General features: G+C 39.1%; 1 protein-coding gene across 2 annotated transcripts in view; it reads right to left on the bottom strand.

Moving 5' to 3' along the window:
- The window catches only part of RIC1 (RIC1 homolog, RAB6A GEF complex partner 1), a 120,757-nt gene extending 100,134 nt beyond the window's left edge, over positions 1-20,623 (bottom strand). Inside the window, exons 1-2 of one of the 2 annotated variants that reach the window (XM_074394775.1) lie at positions 20,185-20,623; positions 6,949-7,056 (exon numbers count right to left, since the gene is read on the bottom strand). In XM_074394775.1, the coding sequence (XP_074250876.1) occupies positions 6,949-7,056; positions 20,185-20,328 (252 nt within the window). In that variant the 5' untranslated portion in view covers positions 20,329-20,623. The remainder of the gene's footprint in view (positions 1-6,948; positions 7,057-20,184) is intronic. The other variant, XM_003928179.4, reaches the window with a different exon arrangement.
- Between the last annotated feature and the right edge of the window lie 1,428 nt (positions 20,624-22,051).

Below are 22,051 nucleotides of genomic sequence, written 5' to 3'. Positions count from 1 at the left end.
TATAAACATTCATGCATGCGTATGTTCATTGCAGCACTATTCACAATAGCAAAGACATGGAATCAACCTAAATGCCCATCAATGATAGACTGGATAAAGGAGATGTACACATACACCATGCAATGTACACATACTATGCAGCCATAAAGAGGAAGAAGATCATGTCCTTTGCAGGGACATGGCTGGAACTGGAAACCATTATCCTCAGCAAACTAACACAAGAACGGTAAATCAAATACCATATGTTCTCACTTGTAAGTGGGAGCTGAATGATGAGAACATGTGGACACATAAGGGAAACAACACACGCTGGGACCTGTTGGAGGATGGGGGAATGCAGGAGGAGGAAGAGCATAACGAAGAATAGCTAATGGATGCTGGGTTTAATAGCTAAGTGATGGGATAATCTGTACAAGCAAACCACCATAGCACACCTTTACCTATGTAACAAACCTGCACATCCTGCACATGTACCCTAAACTTAAAAGTTGGGGGGAAAAAATCAGATATATGTCTATACACTTGCAATGAAAAACCAAAAAGGAAACTTAAAAACAATTCCATTTACTATAGCATCAAAAAGAAATTAAAAACTTAAGAATAAATTTAACCAAGGAGGGAAAAGACTTGCATACTCAACACTGGAAAGCACTGCTTATAGAAATTAAAGATCAAAGTAAGTAATAAGACACTGCATGTTCATGGATTAGAAAACAAGATTAATGCTTCCCAAAGAGATCTACAGATTCAATGCAATCTCTACCAAATTTCCAATGGTATTTTTTACAGAAATGAAAAAACCAATTCAAAACGTCATACAGCATCTATGGGACTTAGAACAGCCGAAACTATAGATGGTATCAAACTTAACGATAGTTCAACTTATGATGACATTATGGTGGATGTCTGGGGCTTTTACATTTTTGACATGGTATTTTCAGCTTACAATGGGTTTATCAGGACATGACTTGTATCTTTAAATACAACAATAAAATTGGAGAATTCTACTTCCTGATTTCAAAAGTTACCACAAAGCCACAGTAATTTAAAAAGTGTGATACCAGAATAAGGACAGACATACAGAACAACGAAATAAAATGGAGGATCCAGAAATAACCCCAAATATCAAGGGCCAATTGATTTTCAACAAGAGTGCCAAGACCATTCAATGGAAAAAGAATAGTTCTTTTAACAGAGCGTACTGGGACAATTATATATCTATATGCAAAAAATGAAGTTGGACTCTTACACTTTACACCATCTACAAAAATTAACTTAGAGGAATCAAAGAACTAAACATAAAGTAATAAAACTCTTGAAACGAAAAAATCAGAAGAAAATCATGGCATTTGGCAATGAGTTTTTATATATAATACCCGAAGCATAGGCAATAAAAGAAAATGCAGATAAACTAGGCCGGGCACAGTGGCTCACGCCTATAAGCCCAACACTTTGGGAGGCCAAGGTGGGCATATCGTTTGAGCTCAGGAGTTTGAGACAGGTGTGGACAATATGGTGAAACTCCATCTCTATGAAAAATACAAAAATTAGCCACGGGTGGTGGCATGCACATACAGCCCTTGCTGCTCAGGAGGTTGAGGCAGGAGAATAACTTGAGCCCGGGAGGCAGAGGTTGTAGGGAGCTGAAATCGCACTACCGGCACTCTTGCCTGGGTGACAGAGTAAGACCTTGTATCAAAAGTAAGTAAGTAGGCCAGGCGCGGTGGCCCACACCTGTAATCCCAGCACTTTGGGAAGCCGAGGCGGGTGGATCACGAGGTCAAGAGATAGAGACCATCCTGGCCAACATGGTGAAACCCCATCTTTACTAAAAGTACAAAAAGTTAGCTGGGCGTGGTAGTGCGTGCCTTGCAGTCTCAGCTACTGGGGAGGCTCAGGCAGAAGAATTGCTTGAAACCAGAAAACAGAAGTTGCCGTGAGCCAAGATTGCGCCACTGCACTTCAGCCTGGTGATAAGAGTGAGACTCTGTCTCTCAATAAATAAATAAGTAAATAAACTGTATGTTACCAAAATTAATTTGAATACATCAAAGGACTATAAAGAGAATAAAAAGAAAACCTACAGAATGAGAGAAAATATTGTCAAGTCACACAACCAATAAAGGATTCATATAAGAATATATAAACAACTCAGCAACCTACAAACAACCCAATTTAAAAATGGGCAAAGAATTTGAATAGACATTTCTTCAAAGACATACAAATGGACAAAAACACATGAAAAGATAACCAACATCATTGGTCTTCAGGAAAACATAAAACTACAGGAAGATACCACTTCACCCCTTTAGGATGGCTGTTAAAATGAAAATAAAGCATTTATGGGGCTAGGGAGAAATTGAAACTATTTTACATCGCCAAAAGAAGTGTAAAATGATGCAACCTCTATGGATTTTGATCCAGCAATTCTACATCTGGGTATATATCCAAAAGAATCAAAAGCAGCCACTCTAACAGACACTTACTTGTATGCGAATGTTAAATCCAGCATTATTCACAATAGGCAAAAGTTGGAAACAACGGAAATGCCTACCAACAGATAAACAAAATGTAGTATATATATACAATGCAGTATTACTCAGTTATGAAAAGGAATAAAGTTCTGATACATAACACAATTATGGATGAAACTTAACAACATTATGCTAAGTGAAACAAGCCAAAGACAAAAGGATAAACACTGTATGATTCCATTTACATGAAATCCAGAGGTTAGGCAAATTCATAGACAGAAAAAGTCGATTAGAGGTTACAACGAGCTGAGGAAATTGAGAATGCAAAGTTATGCTTAATGATAAGTTTCTGTCTGGTGTGACACTGAAGAAAATAGTGGTGGCTGGGCGCGGTGGCTCAAGCCTGTAATCCTAGCACTTTGGGAGGCCGAGGCGGGTGGATCACGAGGTCAAGAGATCGAGACAATCCTGGTCAACGTGGTGAAACCCTGTCTCTACTAAAAACACACACAAAAAATTAGCTGGGCATGGTGGCGTGTGCCTGTAATCCCAGCTACTCAGGAGGCTGAGGCAGGAGAATTGCCTGAACCCAGGAGGCGGAGGTTGCGGTGAGCCGAGATCGCGCCATTGCACTCCAGCCTGGGCAACAAGAGCAAAACTCGGTCTCAAAAAAAAAAAAAAGAAAGAAAATAGTGGTGATGGCTGCATAACACCATTAAAATAACTAATGACACTGAATTGTACACTTAAAATAGTTAAAATGGTAACTTTTTATGCTTTGTGTAGTTTACCACAATTTAAAAAAATTAATAATGTAAGACACCAAAACTCTATGAAACCAAATCCAGAAAATCCCATCTTCTTTCATGAATACTTGCTCTTCTTATATTTTTTAACTAATTGCCATGAACACTACCTAATCATCTAGGCTTGAAATCAGAGCAATCTCAACTACTCATGGTCATTTATCCAACAATGAGCTGGCAAGTTTTGTCATTTTTCTCTGCATTTATAAGGAATAATGGAAAAAACAGTTCAGCTAAATGAAAGTCTATGTAGACAAAGAATGAAAAAAATAACATCAGAGAAGTAATGAAGTAGGGTTTTAGAGATTAAAGTGCCTTAAATGAAAGGCTAAGAAGCCTGGACTTGGTTGTGTAGAATATGGATCGCAAACTTTTTCTGTAAAAGGCCAGACAGTAAATATTTTAGACTTTACAAGTCAAGAGGGAAAATCAAAGATACTATGTAGGTTTATCTTGTTTACTTAATTTATCTTGCTTACTTATATAACACTAAATATTTTAAAATGTGGGCATTATTATTCAGATATACTGAGGCAAACAGATCAGGAGACAACTGCCAATGAAAAAACAGTTTATTTATTACTCACAGTTCCAAAGAGGAGGGGACATGACATGCACCACCAAGAGCCACACTGCAAACTACCAGGGTCAGTCAGGAGACAGTGGAAGTGAGGGGAAAACATAAGTAAGATCCTTTATCATGATTTCCATGGGAAGGAATGGTTGAGGCATGGCAAGGAGACTTGATATTGGCTAGGCTGAATAATTTCAATGGACTCTGGAGTACATGGGTTGTCTCTAGTTATGTAGTACCTGGGTAATCAGGGTAGAGGATTATCAGCCCAGAGTGGCAGAGGCCAATAAAAGAGGTGGCTGGGGCTACATGCTTTGGATTGATTAGTTTGCATAAAAAGGTATATTTGTAGTTGAGTCGGTTACAATCTCTAGGAATTGGCTAACCCTGGCAGGGAGTGGCCTCTCCAGGGACAGCAGACCCCTGGAGATGTCAAAGCATAAAAAATACAGAAAAATAAAAAGTCATGAGTAATAGAAAACAAACTTTTATAAGTGTTATAATTATAAAATTCTAAATATAATAGCAGTGGTAACTGAGTACAACTTTCTTTGGGAATATATATCCACTACTGAGAATGACGTTCTTTTGTGGAAATAATATTTTTGATTAATTGGGGTTTAAAGTACTTTTCCCTATGATCAAAATTGATTGCAAAGTTTCATCTATTAATGCTGGTCCTTAATGAGATTTTACATAGTTCATATTTGAAACGTTTTTTCATAGAGCAAAAGCTATTTTCTTAAGTTATTCAGTGTCTGTTAAGTGGTAGAGGGTGGCCCTTTAAGTAAAGAGGGAAAAAAAAAGGTAGTCTCATCCACATGGTAAAAAGTTTCCAATAAATCTTTACCACTATCCAAGCCATAATGGCTATGGAGTAGAGCAATTCAAGATACTCCTGGAAAAAAAAAAAACTTACACTAACCATAGGCTTTAAAAGCCTTACACTTTCACAAACTCTGTAAATCTGTCCAACTACGTCTTTTGCTGCCCCATGTGGATTTTTACTACTATCAATTAATACAACTTAATAGATTCTACTTTGGGTTGTACTGAATTAGTATTTTCTCAACTCCTTTGAGAATTTTTTTCATCTGGAATTGTTCCACAGGTCATTCACTCAATTCATACTTCACATGGAGCATTTAATTAACAACTGAGCAGTATTATAACATCTGTCAACTCATCAAAAACGAAGCATAACTTACTTCACTACACTTTCATTTACATATTTTAATTTTGTGAAGGAATTCTCCTGTGGTGAGCTATTCTGTGCTTAATTTTTTAATGCTTCTAACGTTACTTTCAGTAAATTCCAAATACTATGGTAAGTGCTTAGTCTGGTAATGTCAGCTTATATTCTTCTGGCATAGCTGTAAGTGTTACTGCATAATAAATACAATATTTTGCCATCTAATTCAGTAATAAAATAATACACAGTCACTGTGCTTTAAAAGCAAAGCAAAGTCTTTTTCTCTTTTGTTGTTTTGAAATGAGTATGTAGTAGCATAAAAATAATATAAAATGTCATAGAATGACAATATGTGTACACTTGAAATATTGTTATACCTGTGTTACTATACAGTGCATTAAATAGAAGAGCAAAGCAATGAGAACACCACATACGCTTGCTTTAAGAACTTCAACTGAGCAGCCAGCCGAGGTGGCTCACGCCTGTAATCTCAGCACTCTGGGAAGCCGAGGCAGGCGGATCTCGAAGTCAACAGATTGAGAACATCCTGGCCAACATGGTGAAACCCCGTCTCTACTAAAAAAAAACATTAAAAAATCAGCTGGGTGTGGTGGCATGCGCCTGTAGTCCCAGCTACAAGGGAGGCTGAGGCAGGAGAACTGCTTGAACCCAGGAGACGGAGGTTGCAGTAAACTGAAATCACACCACTGTGCTCCAGCCTGGAGCTTGGTGACTGAGTGAGACTGTCAAAAAAAAAAAAAAAGAACAACTCAATCTGCCACTGTAGCTTGAAAGAAGTTACAGATAATCTGTAAGTCAGTGAGCATTTTCATGCCCCAGTAAAAGTTTACTTGGACACTGAAATTTAAATATTACATAATTTTCAACTGTAGCAAATAGTATTCTTCTTTGACTTGTTTTGCTTATTTAAATATGTAAAAACTATTCTTACATTATGTATAAATAGGCACCAGGGTACATCTGGTACATGGTCAGTCATCTGCTAACTCCTGCTATAGGAAATGTAGAACTATTCAATATTATTCATCATATGGAGCATTTCACATTATTAACCTAGTCAGTGTTACATATAATATGGACTAGAAAGAGACCAAAGCAGAGAGAAAAATTAGTTATAAGAATACAGTAAATGAAAGCTGAGTAGCTAAACTTATACCTTATCTCTCTAGCATATGCTACCCATATAACCTTGGATAAGATGATTTTTCAGATCTTCAATTTACACATCAATTTTGAAGGATAATAATATCTAACTTCAAAGCACTTATCTAAATATTAAATGGGATGATCCATGTAAACTGCTTACAATTGTACTCATCACATAGGAGGTGCTCAACATTAATTAACCATATATATTACTGCTAATGCAAATTAAGTCATGACAGCCCTAGACAGTGATAAAACATAAACTGAAAAGGTGAAATTTAACATATCTAGGCACATTTAATAGAGGAAGAAAAAAAAGGAGAAACAGATCCAAATGGATATGAGAATTTTAGTATGACATATGCACATAAAGCTTATTATTTCACAGGACATCTTTTGGAATGGAAGGCCGGACTTTAAATATAAATTCAAGAATGCCATGTGAATATGTTTTAAAAAACTAAATTAGACTTCAAGGACAAAACAGTAAAGTGAGAACAACAAACAGAAAAGGGTATAGGTGCTATATTTAGGGATAGGAAGAAGTAACAGAGTCAAAAGAGAAGCTAACGGAGGAGTAACCCGCACAAAATAATCAGTAAAGCAATTCCAATCAGAATAAATAAACTGCCTATGAGTGTAAGAGACTGAAAGAAAGTCATCCAAGAGAATCAAATTTAAATGCAATGTAATTATTTAATAAGAAAGCACTATTTAGCAAAAAAATCTACTTACTGATACAGCTATCATGGTACTATCTGGCCTCCATTCAGCTTGCTTGTAGGATCCAAACTGAGTAGATGATTTTGCAGGCTCCTTGTAGGTTACAATTAACACACTAGGCTGGAAGAAAACCGTTGTATATTTTTATCAGTATCTTATAAAAATATATACAAATAAAATTTAAGATAATGTATAAATTATTTGAAGTACTTTTAGAGTAAAAGAGAAGACAACATTAATAATAAACCATGAGCTTTCAACATTCCGAGCATATCAACCCAAAGGGCCAAAAACAAAGACCTAAACTTAGGCCTATATCTATTAAAGAAACTGAATTAGTAATCATCCCAAACAGAAAGAACTAAAACTAAAGGTGTTCACAGGTGAAGTCCACCAAATATTTAAGCAAGAACTTATACCAATTCTTTACAAAGGCTTCCACAAGATAGAAGCAGGAGTACTTCCTAATTTTGAATCTATCATTCCCTTAATACCAGAATCAGACAAAGATATTACATGAAAAGAAAACTACAGATTAACATCTCTTATGAACACAGATATAAAACCTTTCAAAAAAATATTAGCAAATTAAATCCAACAACGTATAGAAAGAATTAAATACCATAACCAAGTAAAATACACCCCAGGTATGTTAAGGCTGGTTCAAAATTCAAAAATCAATTAATATAACCCATCACATCAACAGGCTAGAGAAAAATCATATGATTATTTCAATAAATGCAGAAAAATCACTTAACAAATCTAACACGCATGATAAAAATGCTGAACAAGGCCGGGTGCAGTGGCTCACGCTTGTAATCCCAGCACTTTCCACGGCTGAGGTGGGCAGATCACCTGAGGTCTGGAGTTTGCGACCAGTCTGGCCAACAGGGTGAAACCCTGTCTCTAGTAAAAATACAAAAATTAGCCAGATGTAATGACAACTGTTCGGGGGAATTGTTTGAACCTGGTAAGCAGAGGTTGCAGTGAACCGAGATCACGCCACTGCACTTCAGCCTGGGTGACAGAGCAAGACTCCATCTCGAAAGCAAACAAAAACCACACACAAACAAAAAAACCTGCTGAGCAAACTACAAAACAACACTCATTTATGATTCAAAAAAAACCTGTCAGTAATAAAAAGACATTTTTTCAACTTGATAAAGAACATCTACAAGAAACCTACAGCTCAAAGCTTTCCTACTAAGATCAGGAACAAGACAAAGATGTCTACAATCACTGCAGCTTTTCAGTGGAGTAGTCGAAGTCTCAGCTAATTCAGTAAGACAACAAAAAGAAATAAAGGGTAAAGAGATTGGGAAGGAATAAATAAAACTATCTTTACTCATAGATAACATGATCATCTATGTAGAAAATCTGAAAGAGTTGACCCAAAAACCCTCCTAGAATAATCGATTATAGCAAGTTACAGGATCATTAATATACAAAAGATTAATATACAAAAGTCAATAAATTTTCTACACACCAGCAATAAAAAAGTGGAATTTGCCATTATAAACACATTTACAAACCACGAGCAGTGGCTCATGCCTTTAATCTCTACACTTTGGGAGGCTAAGATGGGCAGATCTCTTGAGGTCAGCAGTTCAAGACCAGCCTGGCCAACATAGTAAAACCCCATCTCTACTAAAAATACAAATTATTAGCCAAGTGTGGTGATGCACACCTGTGGTCCCAGCTACTCAGGAGGCTGAGGCAGGAGAACTGCTTGAACCCGGGAGGTGTAGGTTGCAGTGAGCTGAGATTGCGCTGCTACACCCCAGCCTCGACAACAAAATAAGACTCTGTCTCAAAAACAAAAGACCGGACACAGTGGTTCAGACCTGTAATCCCAGCACTTTGGGAGACCAAAGCGGGTAAATCACCTCAGGTCAAGAGTTCAAGACCAGCCTGGCCAACATGATGACACCCCATCTCTACTAAAAAATTGCAAAAATTAGCTGGGCATGGTGGTGGGCACCTGTAATCCCAGTTACTTGGGAGGCTGAGGCAGGAGAATCACTTGAACCCAGGAGGCAGAGGTTGCAATGGGCTGAGACCACGCCATTGCATTCCAGCCTGGGCAGCAAGAGCAAGACTCCATCTCCAAAAAAACAAAAACAAAAAACACACATTTGCAGCCTGGGCAATATGGTGAAACCTTGTCTCTACAAACAAAACAATATAAAAATTCTCTGGATGTGATGGCACACACCTCTACTCCCAACTACTCAGGAGGCTGAAGTGGGACAATGCTTGAGCCTGGGAGGCAGAGGTTGCAGTGAGCTGAGATCACATTACTGCACTTCAGACTGCATGACAGAGTAAGATGCTGTTTCAAAAACATAAAAAAATTAAAAAGAATTTTTAAGAAACCATGTAATAGAATGTATATATCTATACAAAAAATTTATAAAACACTAATGAATGATATCAAAGAAGAGCTAAATAAATGAAGACAGGCTGGGCACAGTGGCTCACACCTGTAATCCCAGCACTTTGGGAGGCTGAGACAGGTGAATCATGAGGTCAGGAGTTCAAGACCAGCCTGGCCAACACAGTGAAACCACATCTTTACTATAAATATGAAAATTAGCAGGACATGGTGGTGTACACCTGTAGTCCTAGCTACTGGGGAGGTTGAAGCAGGAGAATCACTTGAACCTGGGAGGCAGAGGTTGCAGTGAGCAGAGCGAGACTGCACCATTGTAGTCCAGGCTGGGTGACAGAGCGAAACTGTCTCAAAAAAATAATAAAAATAAATGAAGACATACAATGAATACAAAGACTCAATACTGTCAATATATCAGTTCTTCCCAACTTGATACACAGATTTAATACAATCTCAATCAAATTCCCAGCCAATTTATTTTCTGAATGCCAACAAACTCACTCTAAAGTTGATAGAGAGAGGCAAAAGACCAAGACTAACAACTTAATGGTAGAGAAGACCATGTTGGAAATCTGGCACTATCTGACTTCAAGACTTAATATAAAGCTAAAGTAGTCAAGAAAGTATGATATTAACAAAATAATAAACAAGTCAATCAATGGAACAGAATAGAGAGCCCAGAAATAGACATACAAAAATATATGCCAATTGATCTTTAACAGAGGAGAGAAGGCAGTACAGAGAAAAGACAGTCTTTGGAATGAATAGCATTCAAACAACTGGACATCAACATTTCACAAAAATAAATACCTGATGAACATAGATGCAAAGTCCTCAACAAAGTATCAGCAAACCAAATTCAATGAATTCACCATGTTCAAGTAGGAGTGATCCCAAGAATGCAAGGATGGTTCAACAAAGGCAAATTAATAAATGTGACACATCACATTAACAGAATAAAAGGCAAAAATCCTATGATCATTTCAGTAGGCAGAAAAAGCATTTACTGAAATTCAACATCCGTTCTTGACAACTTTCAAAAAATTAAGAATACAAAGAATGTAACTCAACATTATAGAAGCCACACATAACAAACCCATAGTTAACACTGTACCAAATAACAAAAAGTTGAAATCTTTTCCCCTAAGATCTGGAATAAAAGAATACTACCTTTCAGCACTTTTATTAAACACAGTATTGGAAATCCTGGCCAGAGCAATTAGGAAAAAAAAAAAAAAGTATAAAAAGCATCCAGCTGGGTGCAGTGGCTCATGCCTGTAATCCCAGCGCTTTGGGAGGCTAAGGCGGGTGGATCACAAGGTCAGGCGATGGAGACCATCCTGGCCAACATGGTGAAACCCCATCTCTACTAAAATCACAAAAAATTAGCCAGGCATGATGGCACATGCCTGTAGTCCCAGCTAGTTGGCAGGAGAATCACTTGAATCTAGGACGCGGAGTTTGCAGTGAGCCAAGATTGTGCCACTGCACTCCAGACTGGGTGACAGAGCAAGACTCTGCCCCACCCTCCAGAAAAAAACAAAAACAAAACAAAACAAAAACAAAATCCAAATTCATGGGAAAGAAGAAGTCAAATTAGCCCTATTTGCAGGTAACACAATCTTACATACAGAAAACCCTAAAGATCTCACAAAAAAAGTGTTAGAACAAAATAATTCAGTAAAGTTGTAGAATACAAAATCAACATAAAAAACCAGTAATGTCTCTATACACTAATAGTGAATTAGCTGAAAAAAGAAATCAACAAAACAATCCCATTTATAATAGCTATAAAATTACCAAGGAATACATTTAAAAAGTAAAAGATACCTACAATGAAAACTATAAAACAGTAATGAAATGAAGAAAACACCAATACATGAAAAGGTATCCCATGTTCATAGATTGGAAGAGTTAATACTGTTAAATGATCCAAAGTAATCTACAGATTCAATGCAAAAAATTCTGTATGTTCCAAAGTGATCTACAGATTCAATGCAATCCCTACCAAAACACCAATGATATGCCTCATAGCAGTGGAAAAACAAGCCTAAAATTCATATGGAACCACAGAAGACGTCCAATAGCCAAAGTAATCTTGAGTAAAAAGAACAAAGTTGGTGGAATTACACTATCTGACTTCAAAGTATTTTATAAAGCTGTATTAACCAAAAACACCATGGTACTGACAATAAAAGCAAATAAACCAATGTCAAAATAGAAAGTCCAGAAATAAATCCATGCTTTTACAGCCAACTGATTTTCAAAGCAGGTGCCAAAAGCACATATTGGAGAAAGGATAATCTTAATAAATAGAGGTGGGAAACCTGGAGAGCCACATAAAAAAGAGTAAAATTAGATCTTTTTCTCACTATACAGAAAATTTAATTCAAAATAAATAAAAGAGGCTAGGTGCAGTGGCTCACACCTGTAATCCCAGCACTTTGGGAGTCTGAGGTGGATGGATCACTTGAGCTCAGGAGTTCAAGACCAGTCTGAGCAATATGGTGAAATCCCATCTCTATAAAAAATAAAAATAAAAATAAAATTAGCCAGGTACACCAGGTACAGTGGGGCACACCTGTAGTCCAAGCTACTTGGGACCTTCAAGTAGGAGAGTTGCTTGAGCCTGGTAGGCAGAGGATGCAGTGAGCTGAGATTGTGCCACTGCATTCCAACTTGGACAACTGAAGGGAAACTGTCTCAAAAAAATTAAAAAGCCAAAAAACTCATAAATATATACACCTACTATGTTCTCACAAAAATCAAAAAATTAAAACTTAATAATTGATGTAGCACACATAGGACAAATATCTTAAATTCATTAATGTTAAAAATATTTATTAAACATCTGCTTTGCACAAGGTATTATAGATAATACAAATTAAGATAGTTTCTGCCCTCCAGAAACTTATAATCTAGTTGGAGAAATAAAGCATAACTGTAAAACTTATAATATAAAGCAGTAGTTTAAAGGAAAAAGTAAAATTGTCTCTGCAGATGACATGATCTTATATTTAGAAAACCCTAAAAACCACCAAAAAAAATTAGAACTAAGAAATGAATTTAGTAAAGTTGCAAGGTATAAAATCAATATACAAAAATAAGTACCGTTTCTACTCAAGAACAATGACTATAATCTAGTTGGAGAAATAAAGCATAACTGTAAAACTTATAATATAAAGCAGTAGTTTAAAGGAAAAAGTAAAATTGTCTCTGCAGATGACATGATCTTATATTTAGAAAACCCTAAAAACCACCAAAAAAAATTAGAACTAAGAAATGAATTTAGTAAAGTTGCAAGGTATAAAATCAATATACAAAAATAAGTACCGTTTCTACTCAAGAACAATGACTATCTAAAAAATAAAGAAAACATGGCCAAGCACAGTGGCTCATGCCTGTAATCCCAGCACTTTAGGAGGCCGAGGAGGGCAGATCACCTGAGGTTAGGAGCCTGGCCAACATGGTGTAACCCTGTCTCTACTTAAAAAAAAAAAAAAAAAAAAAAAAAAAAAAAAAATTAGCTGGGTGTGGTGACAGGTGCCTGTAGTCTCAGCTACTTGGGAGGCTGAGGCAAGAGAATCACTTGAACCTGGGAGGCAGAGGTTGCAGTGAGCTGAGATCATGCCACTGCATTCCAGCCTGGGAGACAAGAGAGAGACTTTGCCTTAAAAAAAAAAAAAAAAAAGAAAGAAAAGAAAAGAAAACAATACTAGTTATAGTAGCATCAGAAAAACTAAATAACATTTAACCAACACTATACACTATAAAACAATGATGAAACTGAAGAAGACACATATAAATGGCTGGATATCTTATGTTCATGGATTGGAAGAATTAATATTGTTAAATGTTCATACTATACAAAGCAATCTATGGATTCAATACAATCTCTATCAGACTTCCAATAACATTTTCACATAGAGAAACAATCCTAAAATTTATACAGAACCACAATAACCCATGAATAGCCATCTTGAAAAAGAAGAGCAAAACTGGAAGTGTCACATTATCTGTGTATTAGTCCATTTTCACACTGTTGTAACAAACTTCCCTGAGATTTGGTAATTTATAAAGAGATTTAATATACTCAGTTCCACAATGGCTAGTGAAACTTACAATCATGGCAGAAGGGGAACCCAGCACTTGTTACATGGTGGCAGGCAAGAGACAAACAGCATGGGTAGAATAAACTGTCAAACACTTAAAAAACCATTAGCTCTTGTGAGAACTTACTATCAAAGAACAGCATGGGGGAAACTGCCCCTATGATCTAATCACCTCCCACAAGGTCCTGCCCTCCACACACGAGGATTACAATTCCAGATGAAATTTGGGTGGTGAAACAGAGTCAAACCGTATTAACCTGATTTCAAAGTATATTACAAAGCTATAGTAATCAAAATAGTATGATGCTGGCATAAAAAGAGGTCCATAGACCACTGGGACAGACTGGAGTCCAGAAATAAATCCATGCATGCATATGTGGTTAATTAATCTTTCACAAAGTGCTAAGAATGGAGAAAACACACCTTGCAACACTGATTTTTCAATATCATAAATAGTGTTGGGAAAACTGGATATCCATATGTAAAAGAATGAAGCTGGACCCTTTTCTTACACCACCAACTCAAGAAGGATTACAGGGGGAGGGGAAAGGGAGGATGGTTAAAGGGTACAGGGAAAAAACAAACAAACAAAAAAAAACAGAAAGAACGAATAAGGACTGACTGTGGTGGCTCATGCTTGTAATCCTAGCACTTTAGGAGACTGAGGTGGGCAGATCACTTGTGTACAGGTGTCTGAGACCAGCCTGGGCAAGATGGCAAGACCCCATCTCTACAAAAAATTAACTAGGCATGGTGGCATGCATCTGTAGTCCCAGATACTTATGGTGAGGATGCTAAGGTGAGAAAACTGCTTGAGCCGAAGAGGTCAAGGCTGCAATGAGCCATGATCATGACACTGCACTCCAGGATGACAGAGTAAGACCCTGTCTCAAAATAATAAAAGTAATGATGAATAAGATCTAGTACTTGATAGCACAAAGGGTGACTAGAGTCCTGCATCAAAATGTCCCATATACCGCATAAATACACAGATCTATTATGTACCCACAAAAATTAAAAGAAGAAGGATCAAAGACTTAAATATAAACATGAAACCATAAAAATCCTAGAAGAAAACAGGGGGAAACCACCCTGACATCCATTTTGACGATATTTTAGATGACATCAAAAGCACAGGTGACAAAAGCAAAAATAAACAAGGATTACATGAAGTTACGTTATTGTACAGTACACAATCAACAAGATAAAAAAGCAACCTATGGACTAGAAGAAAATACTTGCAAGCCATACATCTGAAAGGCGGCTAATATCCAAGATATGTAAGGAACTCATACAACTCAGTAGCAAAAAAACAAAAACAAAAACAAGAAACTTAATTAAAGAATGGACAAGAGATCTGAAGAGATGTTTTCCCAAAAAACAACCAATGGCCAACAGGTGCTTGATACACTAATCAGCAGGGAGATGCAAATCAAAATCATAAGGTAACATCTCACACCTGTTAGGATATCTAATATCAAAAAGTAAAATCATAACAGGTGTTGGCAAAGATGTGAAGAAGAGGGATCTCCTCCCTGTACAATGTTGATGGGACTGCAAAAAGGTAAGTCATTATGGAAAACAGAGGTCTCTCAAACTAAAAACAGGACTACCATATGATCCAGCAATCCCACTTCTAGGTATATATGCAAAAAAATTAAAATCAGTGTCACAAAGAGGTATCTGCACTCTCTTATTCATTGCAGGATTATTCAAAGTAACCAAGATATGGAAACAACCTAAGAGTCAATAGATGAATGGATAAAGAAAATGTAATACACATATACATACACACATGAAATCCATCCTTTAGAAAACAAGGAAATCCTGCCATTTGCAACAACCTTAAGGACATTATACTAAGACACAAAACAACTGCATGATCTCATATATGGAATACAAAGATGTCAAACTCATAGAAAGTAGAACAGTGATTGCCAGGGGCTGTGAGGTGGATAAAATGGTAGTATTTTGGTCAAAGGTTCAAATTTTCAGGTATAAGATGAATACGTTCTGGGGACCTAATATACAGCACAGTAACTATCATTAATAACGATATTTATTTCCATGATTAGCACATATTGTAAACTTGAAATCTGCTAAGAGTAGGTCTTAATTGTTCTCATCACACACACACAAAAAAGAGGTAACTGTGTGAGATGGTGGATCTGTTAAGTAGCCTGACTGTGGTTATCAATTCACAAGGTAGATCCAAGTATCACACAGCACCCCTTAAATATACACAATTTTTATTTGTCAATTTTACCTCACAACAAAGCTGGCAGTATCAGGGAGGGAGGAGATCGTCAGAAAAATGAACACTTATCGTTATGGTAGGTAAAGAATGACTCATAAAGGATTTCAACAGCAGTTAAAGGATGGATAATATTCTGACAGGCAGAGAGATGAGGCAAGACAGTATTCCAAGAAGGGAGTGTCTCTGATATCAAACGAAGGAGCTTGAACTTCATTAATCAACAGTGAACCGTAGAAGACTTCATGGCAGTGAATTTAAAAAGATGTCTCTGGAGGCAGTGAGTAACACAACAGAGTTAAAAGGGTGAGAAATGGGAATGCTGAGAAAAATACAGATACAAAAAATGGCCTTCCTGAGGTCACACAGTTAATCATATACCTGATCCAAAGCTTGGTTCATTTGACATCTCATTGTTTTTCCCATGATTAGCATATACCAATGGGCACTAAGTTTTTGCTCAGGATTACTAAAAGACGTAGAATTTATTTCATAAGCCTTGTAATTACTTGCCCATTTCAGCTTTTTATTAGCCACCTATAACAGTGATAACTCACAAGATTTTCATTTATTAACACACTAACATCTTGACAGTTTACATATAACCTGTCTCTTCATCCCTTTTATACACATCTGTCTTTTAGTTGGTGTTCAAAAATACTTCTGAAGGTTATTTAAGCGTTTAAAGTGAGTGACCTGAAAAATGAGATATGACTATACATCTAATTTAGAATGGCTACATTCTAATGGCTACATTCTAATATCTAATTTTGATATTCACATATACAGACTTTCATATTCAGTTAGACAGTATATTAAAGGAATTCTGAGCCCCCAGTATAGTACAAAATGTAATTCATCTCACACCATACCTATGTCAATAATAACGTTCCTTATGTAACAGTTTCATCCTCGAAGCTGAAACTTATCTGTTTACAATAACGTTGGCTGAAATGTATCAATTACCCCCAATAAAGTTCTACCTCTACCACCCCAATCTAATCTACATATACTGAGCCTTTTTAACACCTTTCTGGGGACTCCAAAATAAGATATTGGGGCTCCAATATAAAAAAGCTAAGTGACTATCTACAGAGACTTTTGTTCATAAACAACACTATAGTATTTCTCAAATTTGGGGCAGGAAATAATTCTGAAAAGATATGACTCTATAACAGTGGAATTCCAAATACCTACTTAGGGTAGAGGACAGTAGTTGTAAGTAGTACATAAAAGCTAGAAGACCCATAAAATGTAGTTGGTCTTAGAGATTTTAATATTTCCATCGTCTTACGAATCAACATTGTACACATACAACTTCCACAATTTTTCTGAACATTAAAACAACCAGCTTAGACCACTAAACACACGTCCCTTCCACAAGGCTAGTTGTCTCTTTAAAACATATCCCTCTTAAGAGAACTTGATTTACTAAGTGAGCCTTAACAAAATTTCAAGTAAGCAAATCTTGTTTTATCCTCTCATTTTTTTGAACATGTTCCTCTGCTTTCAAACGCCGTCAAGCAGCTATAAGACTTCAACTCTGTAAAACCTTTTAGATCTTCAAAATTCGCTTTATTTTTTTTTTTGCTTTTTTTTTTATTTTTTATATTTATTTATTTATTTATTTTTGAGACAGAGTCTTGCTCTACCGCCAGGCTGGAGTACAATGGCACAATGTCGGCTCACTGCAACCTCCGCCTCCTGGATTCAAGCGATTCTTCTGCCTCAGCCTCCCGAGTAGCTGGGACCACAGGCACGTGCTACCATGTCCAGCTATTTTTTGTATTTTTAGTACAGACGGGGTTTCACCATGTTGGCCAGGATGGTCTCGATCTCTTGACCTCGTGATCCGCCGGCCTAGGTCTCCCAAAGTGTTGGGACTACAGGCGTGAGCCACTGCAACCAGCCAAAATTCGCTTTATTATAAAATTACTTGCTTCTACAGCCTCTCGAAAATCAAAGCTTTTATCAGCTCCACGAAAATTTTTTAAACCAATTCACTCTAAATTATGGCAGCATAACTGATAATGGCCCTTTAATTTACCTGTAGGCATTTTCACTTTTAAATGAAGTTTGCTAACCTAAATTTATTTTAACTTATATACTTTCAGAAAGTTTAGAAATTAGAAAATCAAAATGAATACTTTCATACAGAGCAAGAAAGGGCATATCACAGGAAGAGAAGACTAGAAGCTGAAGTCTAGCATATGTATTCCACTCACCTAGTCATGTAATCATACACCTTATAATCATCTGGTTCAATACCTGAATTTTTTTTTTTTTTTTTTTTTTTGAGATGGAGTGTCGCTCTGTCGCCAGGCTGGAGAACAGTTGCGCAATCCCGGTTTACTGCAACCTCTGCCTCCCGGGTTCAAGCGATTCTCCTGCCTCGCCTCCCAAGTAGGTGGGACTACAGGCACACCACACCCAGCTAATTTTTAGTACAGATGGGGTTTCACCATGTTGGCCAGGATGGTCTGAATTTCTTGACTTCGTGAATACCTGATTTTTTTAAGTGACAACAAAGCTGGTGTCCAGAGACCAACGTTAACCTCTCACACTACAGTACTACGCAGGGTCCTCTAAGGTATTCCTGCATTTCATTTCACTCTAGGGGTCTAAACCCATGGGATCCCTATGGCCTAACTTCTGCACACTGGATCTTAGTATTAGTGGTCCCTGGACTTCTGTGAAAAGAGGAAGTTGCACATGAGGTGGTAATTTGAAAAAAGAGTATAAATAATTTAAATTCCAAGAGTGCCTTGGATTTATAAAGTGGTATCTAACTCCAAAATCAAACAACAGATATTCACAATGTCCCTAAGAAAGTTAAAGCAAATTTTTATGCTCCTTTTATGGGGGAATAAATGGTTTACAGGCTTCTGGTCAATTCATACGTCATATTGCTTACTTTTACTTAAAATTAAGTTAGGTCTGCATATTGAAAGGTACAAAAGTTAAATTTTAGACAACCTCTAAATTTGTTATATGCAAAAGGAATTATGTACTAAATTCAAAACACAATTTAAATTCAAGTTCTATTTTTTCTGGATGTGCTATAAAGCTAATAGTTATCTACACCTAAACAAATTAAACATTATTCAACTGTGATATACATTGTAAACGAGTATCTCATTTAGGAACCAGATGATTTTCATACACATACATATTTACACGTTTATATATGTACACACATACATATTCAAAAATACAATCAAGCACTAGACAAAACAGTCAATAGTGTTGGTATTACGATTTTATAGTTTTTCTGATTTGCATTTGAAAATCAGATCAGCCAAACTTGATTGCAAATAGTCTGATTTACAGCCCTACTATGACAGTCAAAGGAGACACCAGATTACCCATCACTAAATCCCATCACCAGTTTTACCAGGGCTATGGGTGAGGACTGTCAAGGGCACTACAGGCAATCAAATAGTAACACACAAAAATTTGGGGATTTTAATAAAGTAAAACCAGTATTTCACAAAGATTTAATAAGGGCAAGGTCACAACCTATCTCCACATGGTCAAATTAACTTGTAAAGGAGAAAAACTTCCCTCTGACATCGATTGGTACTGCCTTCTTTGGGGAGGGAAAAGAAGCATTTTTTTAATACTCTGAACTCTGTCGTTCTTATAGACAGATCCACAGCAGTATTTCCAGAGAGAGTATCCCATCCACTACTTATTTTTTTCTCTTATCTACTCCGTAATTCAATACAAAGAAAGAAAAAAGATAACCAGGGCTTAAAGAAAGCAGTAACAATTCAGTTCCATGCTCCTCCTAAGCCTTATTATTTCCAGGTGTTATAACTGTGAGTTGCGCGGAGAGATTTGAGTTCTACTTCCGCTCATTTTTACCCCCCTACTCCGAAGAGTCCAAGAGCAGCAGCAAAGAAAAAGACAAGCTCGAAATAGGGAACGGATGTTGGGGTTAAAGAGGGGAGTCAAATAACCTGACTTTCAGTGAAAAATAAATAATTCAGGCTGTAGTTTCTAGAAATAAGTTGTTACAGGCCTGTAAGGTCTGGCGCTGGGTAAAGCCCAAGAGGCTTTTCCTAACTCGAAAACAACGACCTTTAAAGTAAGGGAGGGTTGGGGCACCACAGCGGCCGGATTTCTAATTGTGGAATGTTTAAACAAATTCGTTCCCGGGGGGACTTGGGGAAGGGAAGGAAGAGCAAGTCTGGGCTCGGCCGGGGAGCGTGCGGGGTCTGCACCGCGCGCGGCCGTCAGTCCAACGCCGGGAGGCGCAGGGATTTTCGGCAGCAGCGACTTCACCCTTGCCGGACCGCAGGCTGGAGCGTGTGCCCAGAGCCGGCGGGTACATGCGGCCAAGACGGAGGAACCAGGACGCGGACGCGAGGGCAGGTGAGTCTGGCAACAAGGGACAGGGTTCCAGGGCTCGGGGTGGAAGTTGGGGGTGGGACGGCGCCGGGACGCCGGGGAGGCAGCGGCGAAAGGCGGCGGGCGGCTGTACTTACTCGGCTGTACCAGATGCTGAGGCGGGCCGCGGCCAGCACGGCGAAGAAAGCCCTCTGCGGGTCGGACTGAACGTGGAAAGGCGCCTCGGCCGGGCTCCCCAGAGGGCAAAGCAGCCTCTTGGGCCAGCCGTTCAGAAAATACATGGTCCGCACGGAGCCGCCGGCGCCGGGGCCCAGGGTCCCTGGCCGCGTCCGTCACACTCAGCGGCCCCGGGCTGGGCGCCCGCCTCCCACACCGCCACCGGCCGAGTGGGCGGCCGCGGCGGCGGCAGCTCCGGGCATCTGCCCGCTGGCCTGGCCGGACCGGGCCGACGCGATGCTGCGCGACGAAGGCACCCCCGCTCTGACGGGGCCGAGTGTGGGGGAGGGAAGGGGGGGGTGAGTCGGGACAGAGAGAGGGCGGGAGGAGTGCGGAGGCCCGCCTCAGCCCCGCCCCTTCCTCAGGCCGCGCGGGCGTCACCACGCCGCCCCGCGTGGGTCGGGCCAGGGAGGGCTGGCGCGCGCGCTCTGGAGATTCCTGGCCTCCCGGCTGTTTCCTGAAGCTCCGCCCTAAGCCTCGTCCGGGGCCGCCGCGCTGCGTCGACATTCCAGCGCGGGCCCCGCCCTTGCTCTTCTCCCTAGCAGTCTGCAGGGTTTGCTGGGCGGATCTGGGCAACCGTTTGAGACTCCGAGGCAAGTGGGGCGAGTCCAGTGATAACGCAGCAGTGAGGCGACTGGGCCTGTGGAACGCGCCCTGGCCCGGCTAAATCGGACCTCCCTTCCGGATTGGCGGGGACTCGGTAGCTGGGGGCCGGACGCCGGGTGGAGGGGAGCTGGAGTCACGTGACGCGGTGCGCGGATTCCCACTCCGGGCTGCGGGCCGCTGTGGCCGTGGTGGGCTGTAGGTGCTTTTACTTTGTGAGCGCCTTTCGTGCAGTTAGAGGTGATGATGAAGTTCCTGCCTGTATGGAGCTTACATCCCAAAGGGAGCGTTTATCTAATCTGTAAATAAACAACTCATCGTGAAGGTATTGAGTTCTGTGTCTCCTGCCTTTCAGGAGTGCTAAATCTGTTTCTTTGGAATCCGTTTTGCATTTGTCTGTGCCTCTATCAACCAAACTTTAGCTAAGAGGAGGCGGTCTCTTTTCGTGCTGCAAAAGGCTTGGACTTAGTTTTAGAACTGGAAGGGACTGGTGATACCATAGGTCCATACTTAGCTTTTGGACCACAGGTATCACCTTAGCTGTAACTTCGGATTGACCCGGTGGTAACCTCTGAATAGGAGGAGAGTCGAGAGGATTTGGTGTGGAATGGACGAAGAGGGAGTCTAGAATAGAAAGATTTGCTCCTCATCGTTTACCTTTTTTGGTACACTTTAAATTGTTCCACGTGTTTGTATTTTTCAGTTAAAAAGTCAGGTTTAAAAAAAATGTGAACCAACATTAAAAAGTAGCAACATAGGTAGGGTGCGGTGGCTAACACCTGCAATCCCAGCATTTTGGGAGACTGAGGCAGGCCTTGAGGTAAGGAGTACAAGACCAGCCTAGCCAATATGGTGAAACCCGGTCTCTACCGAATTACAGGCACCTGCCACCACGCCCGGCTACAAAAATTAACCGGGCATGGTGGCAGATGTCTGCAATCCCAATTATTTGGGAGGCTAAGGCAAGAGAATAGCTTGAACCTGAGAGGCGGAGGTTGCAGTGAGCCAAGATCCCGCCACTCTTCCAGCCTGGGCAACAATGCGACAATGTTTCAAAAAAAAAAAAAAAAAAGTAACAAGATAAACAAAAAAGGAAACAAAGTAACTTAATTCGTATCAGATATAGCATTGTAGCTGTTACTCATAACAAAATATGTAACTTTCCATAATTTTTCTAAACATTCA

This window comes from Saimiri boliviensis, chromosome 2, assembly GCF_048565385.1.
Source record: "Saimiri boliviensis isolate mSaiBol1 chromosome 2, mSaiBol1.pri, whole genome shotgun sequence".
Lineage (NCBI taxonomy): Eukaryota > Metazoa > Chordata > Mammalia > Primates > Cebidae > Saimiri > Saimiri boliviensis.
Note: the sequence above shows the minus strand (reverse complement) of the source record. Positions and strands in the feature narration are given on the sequence as shown.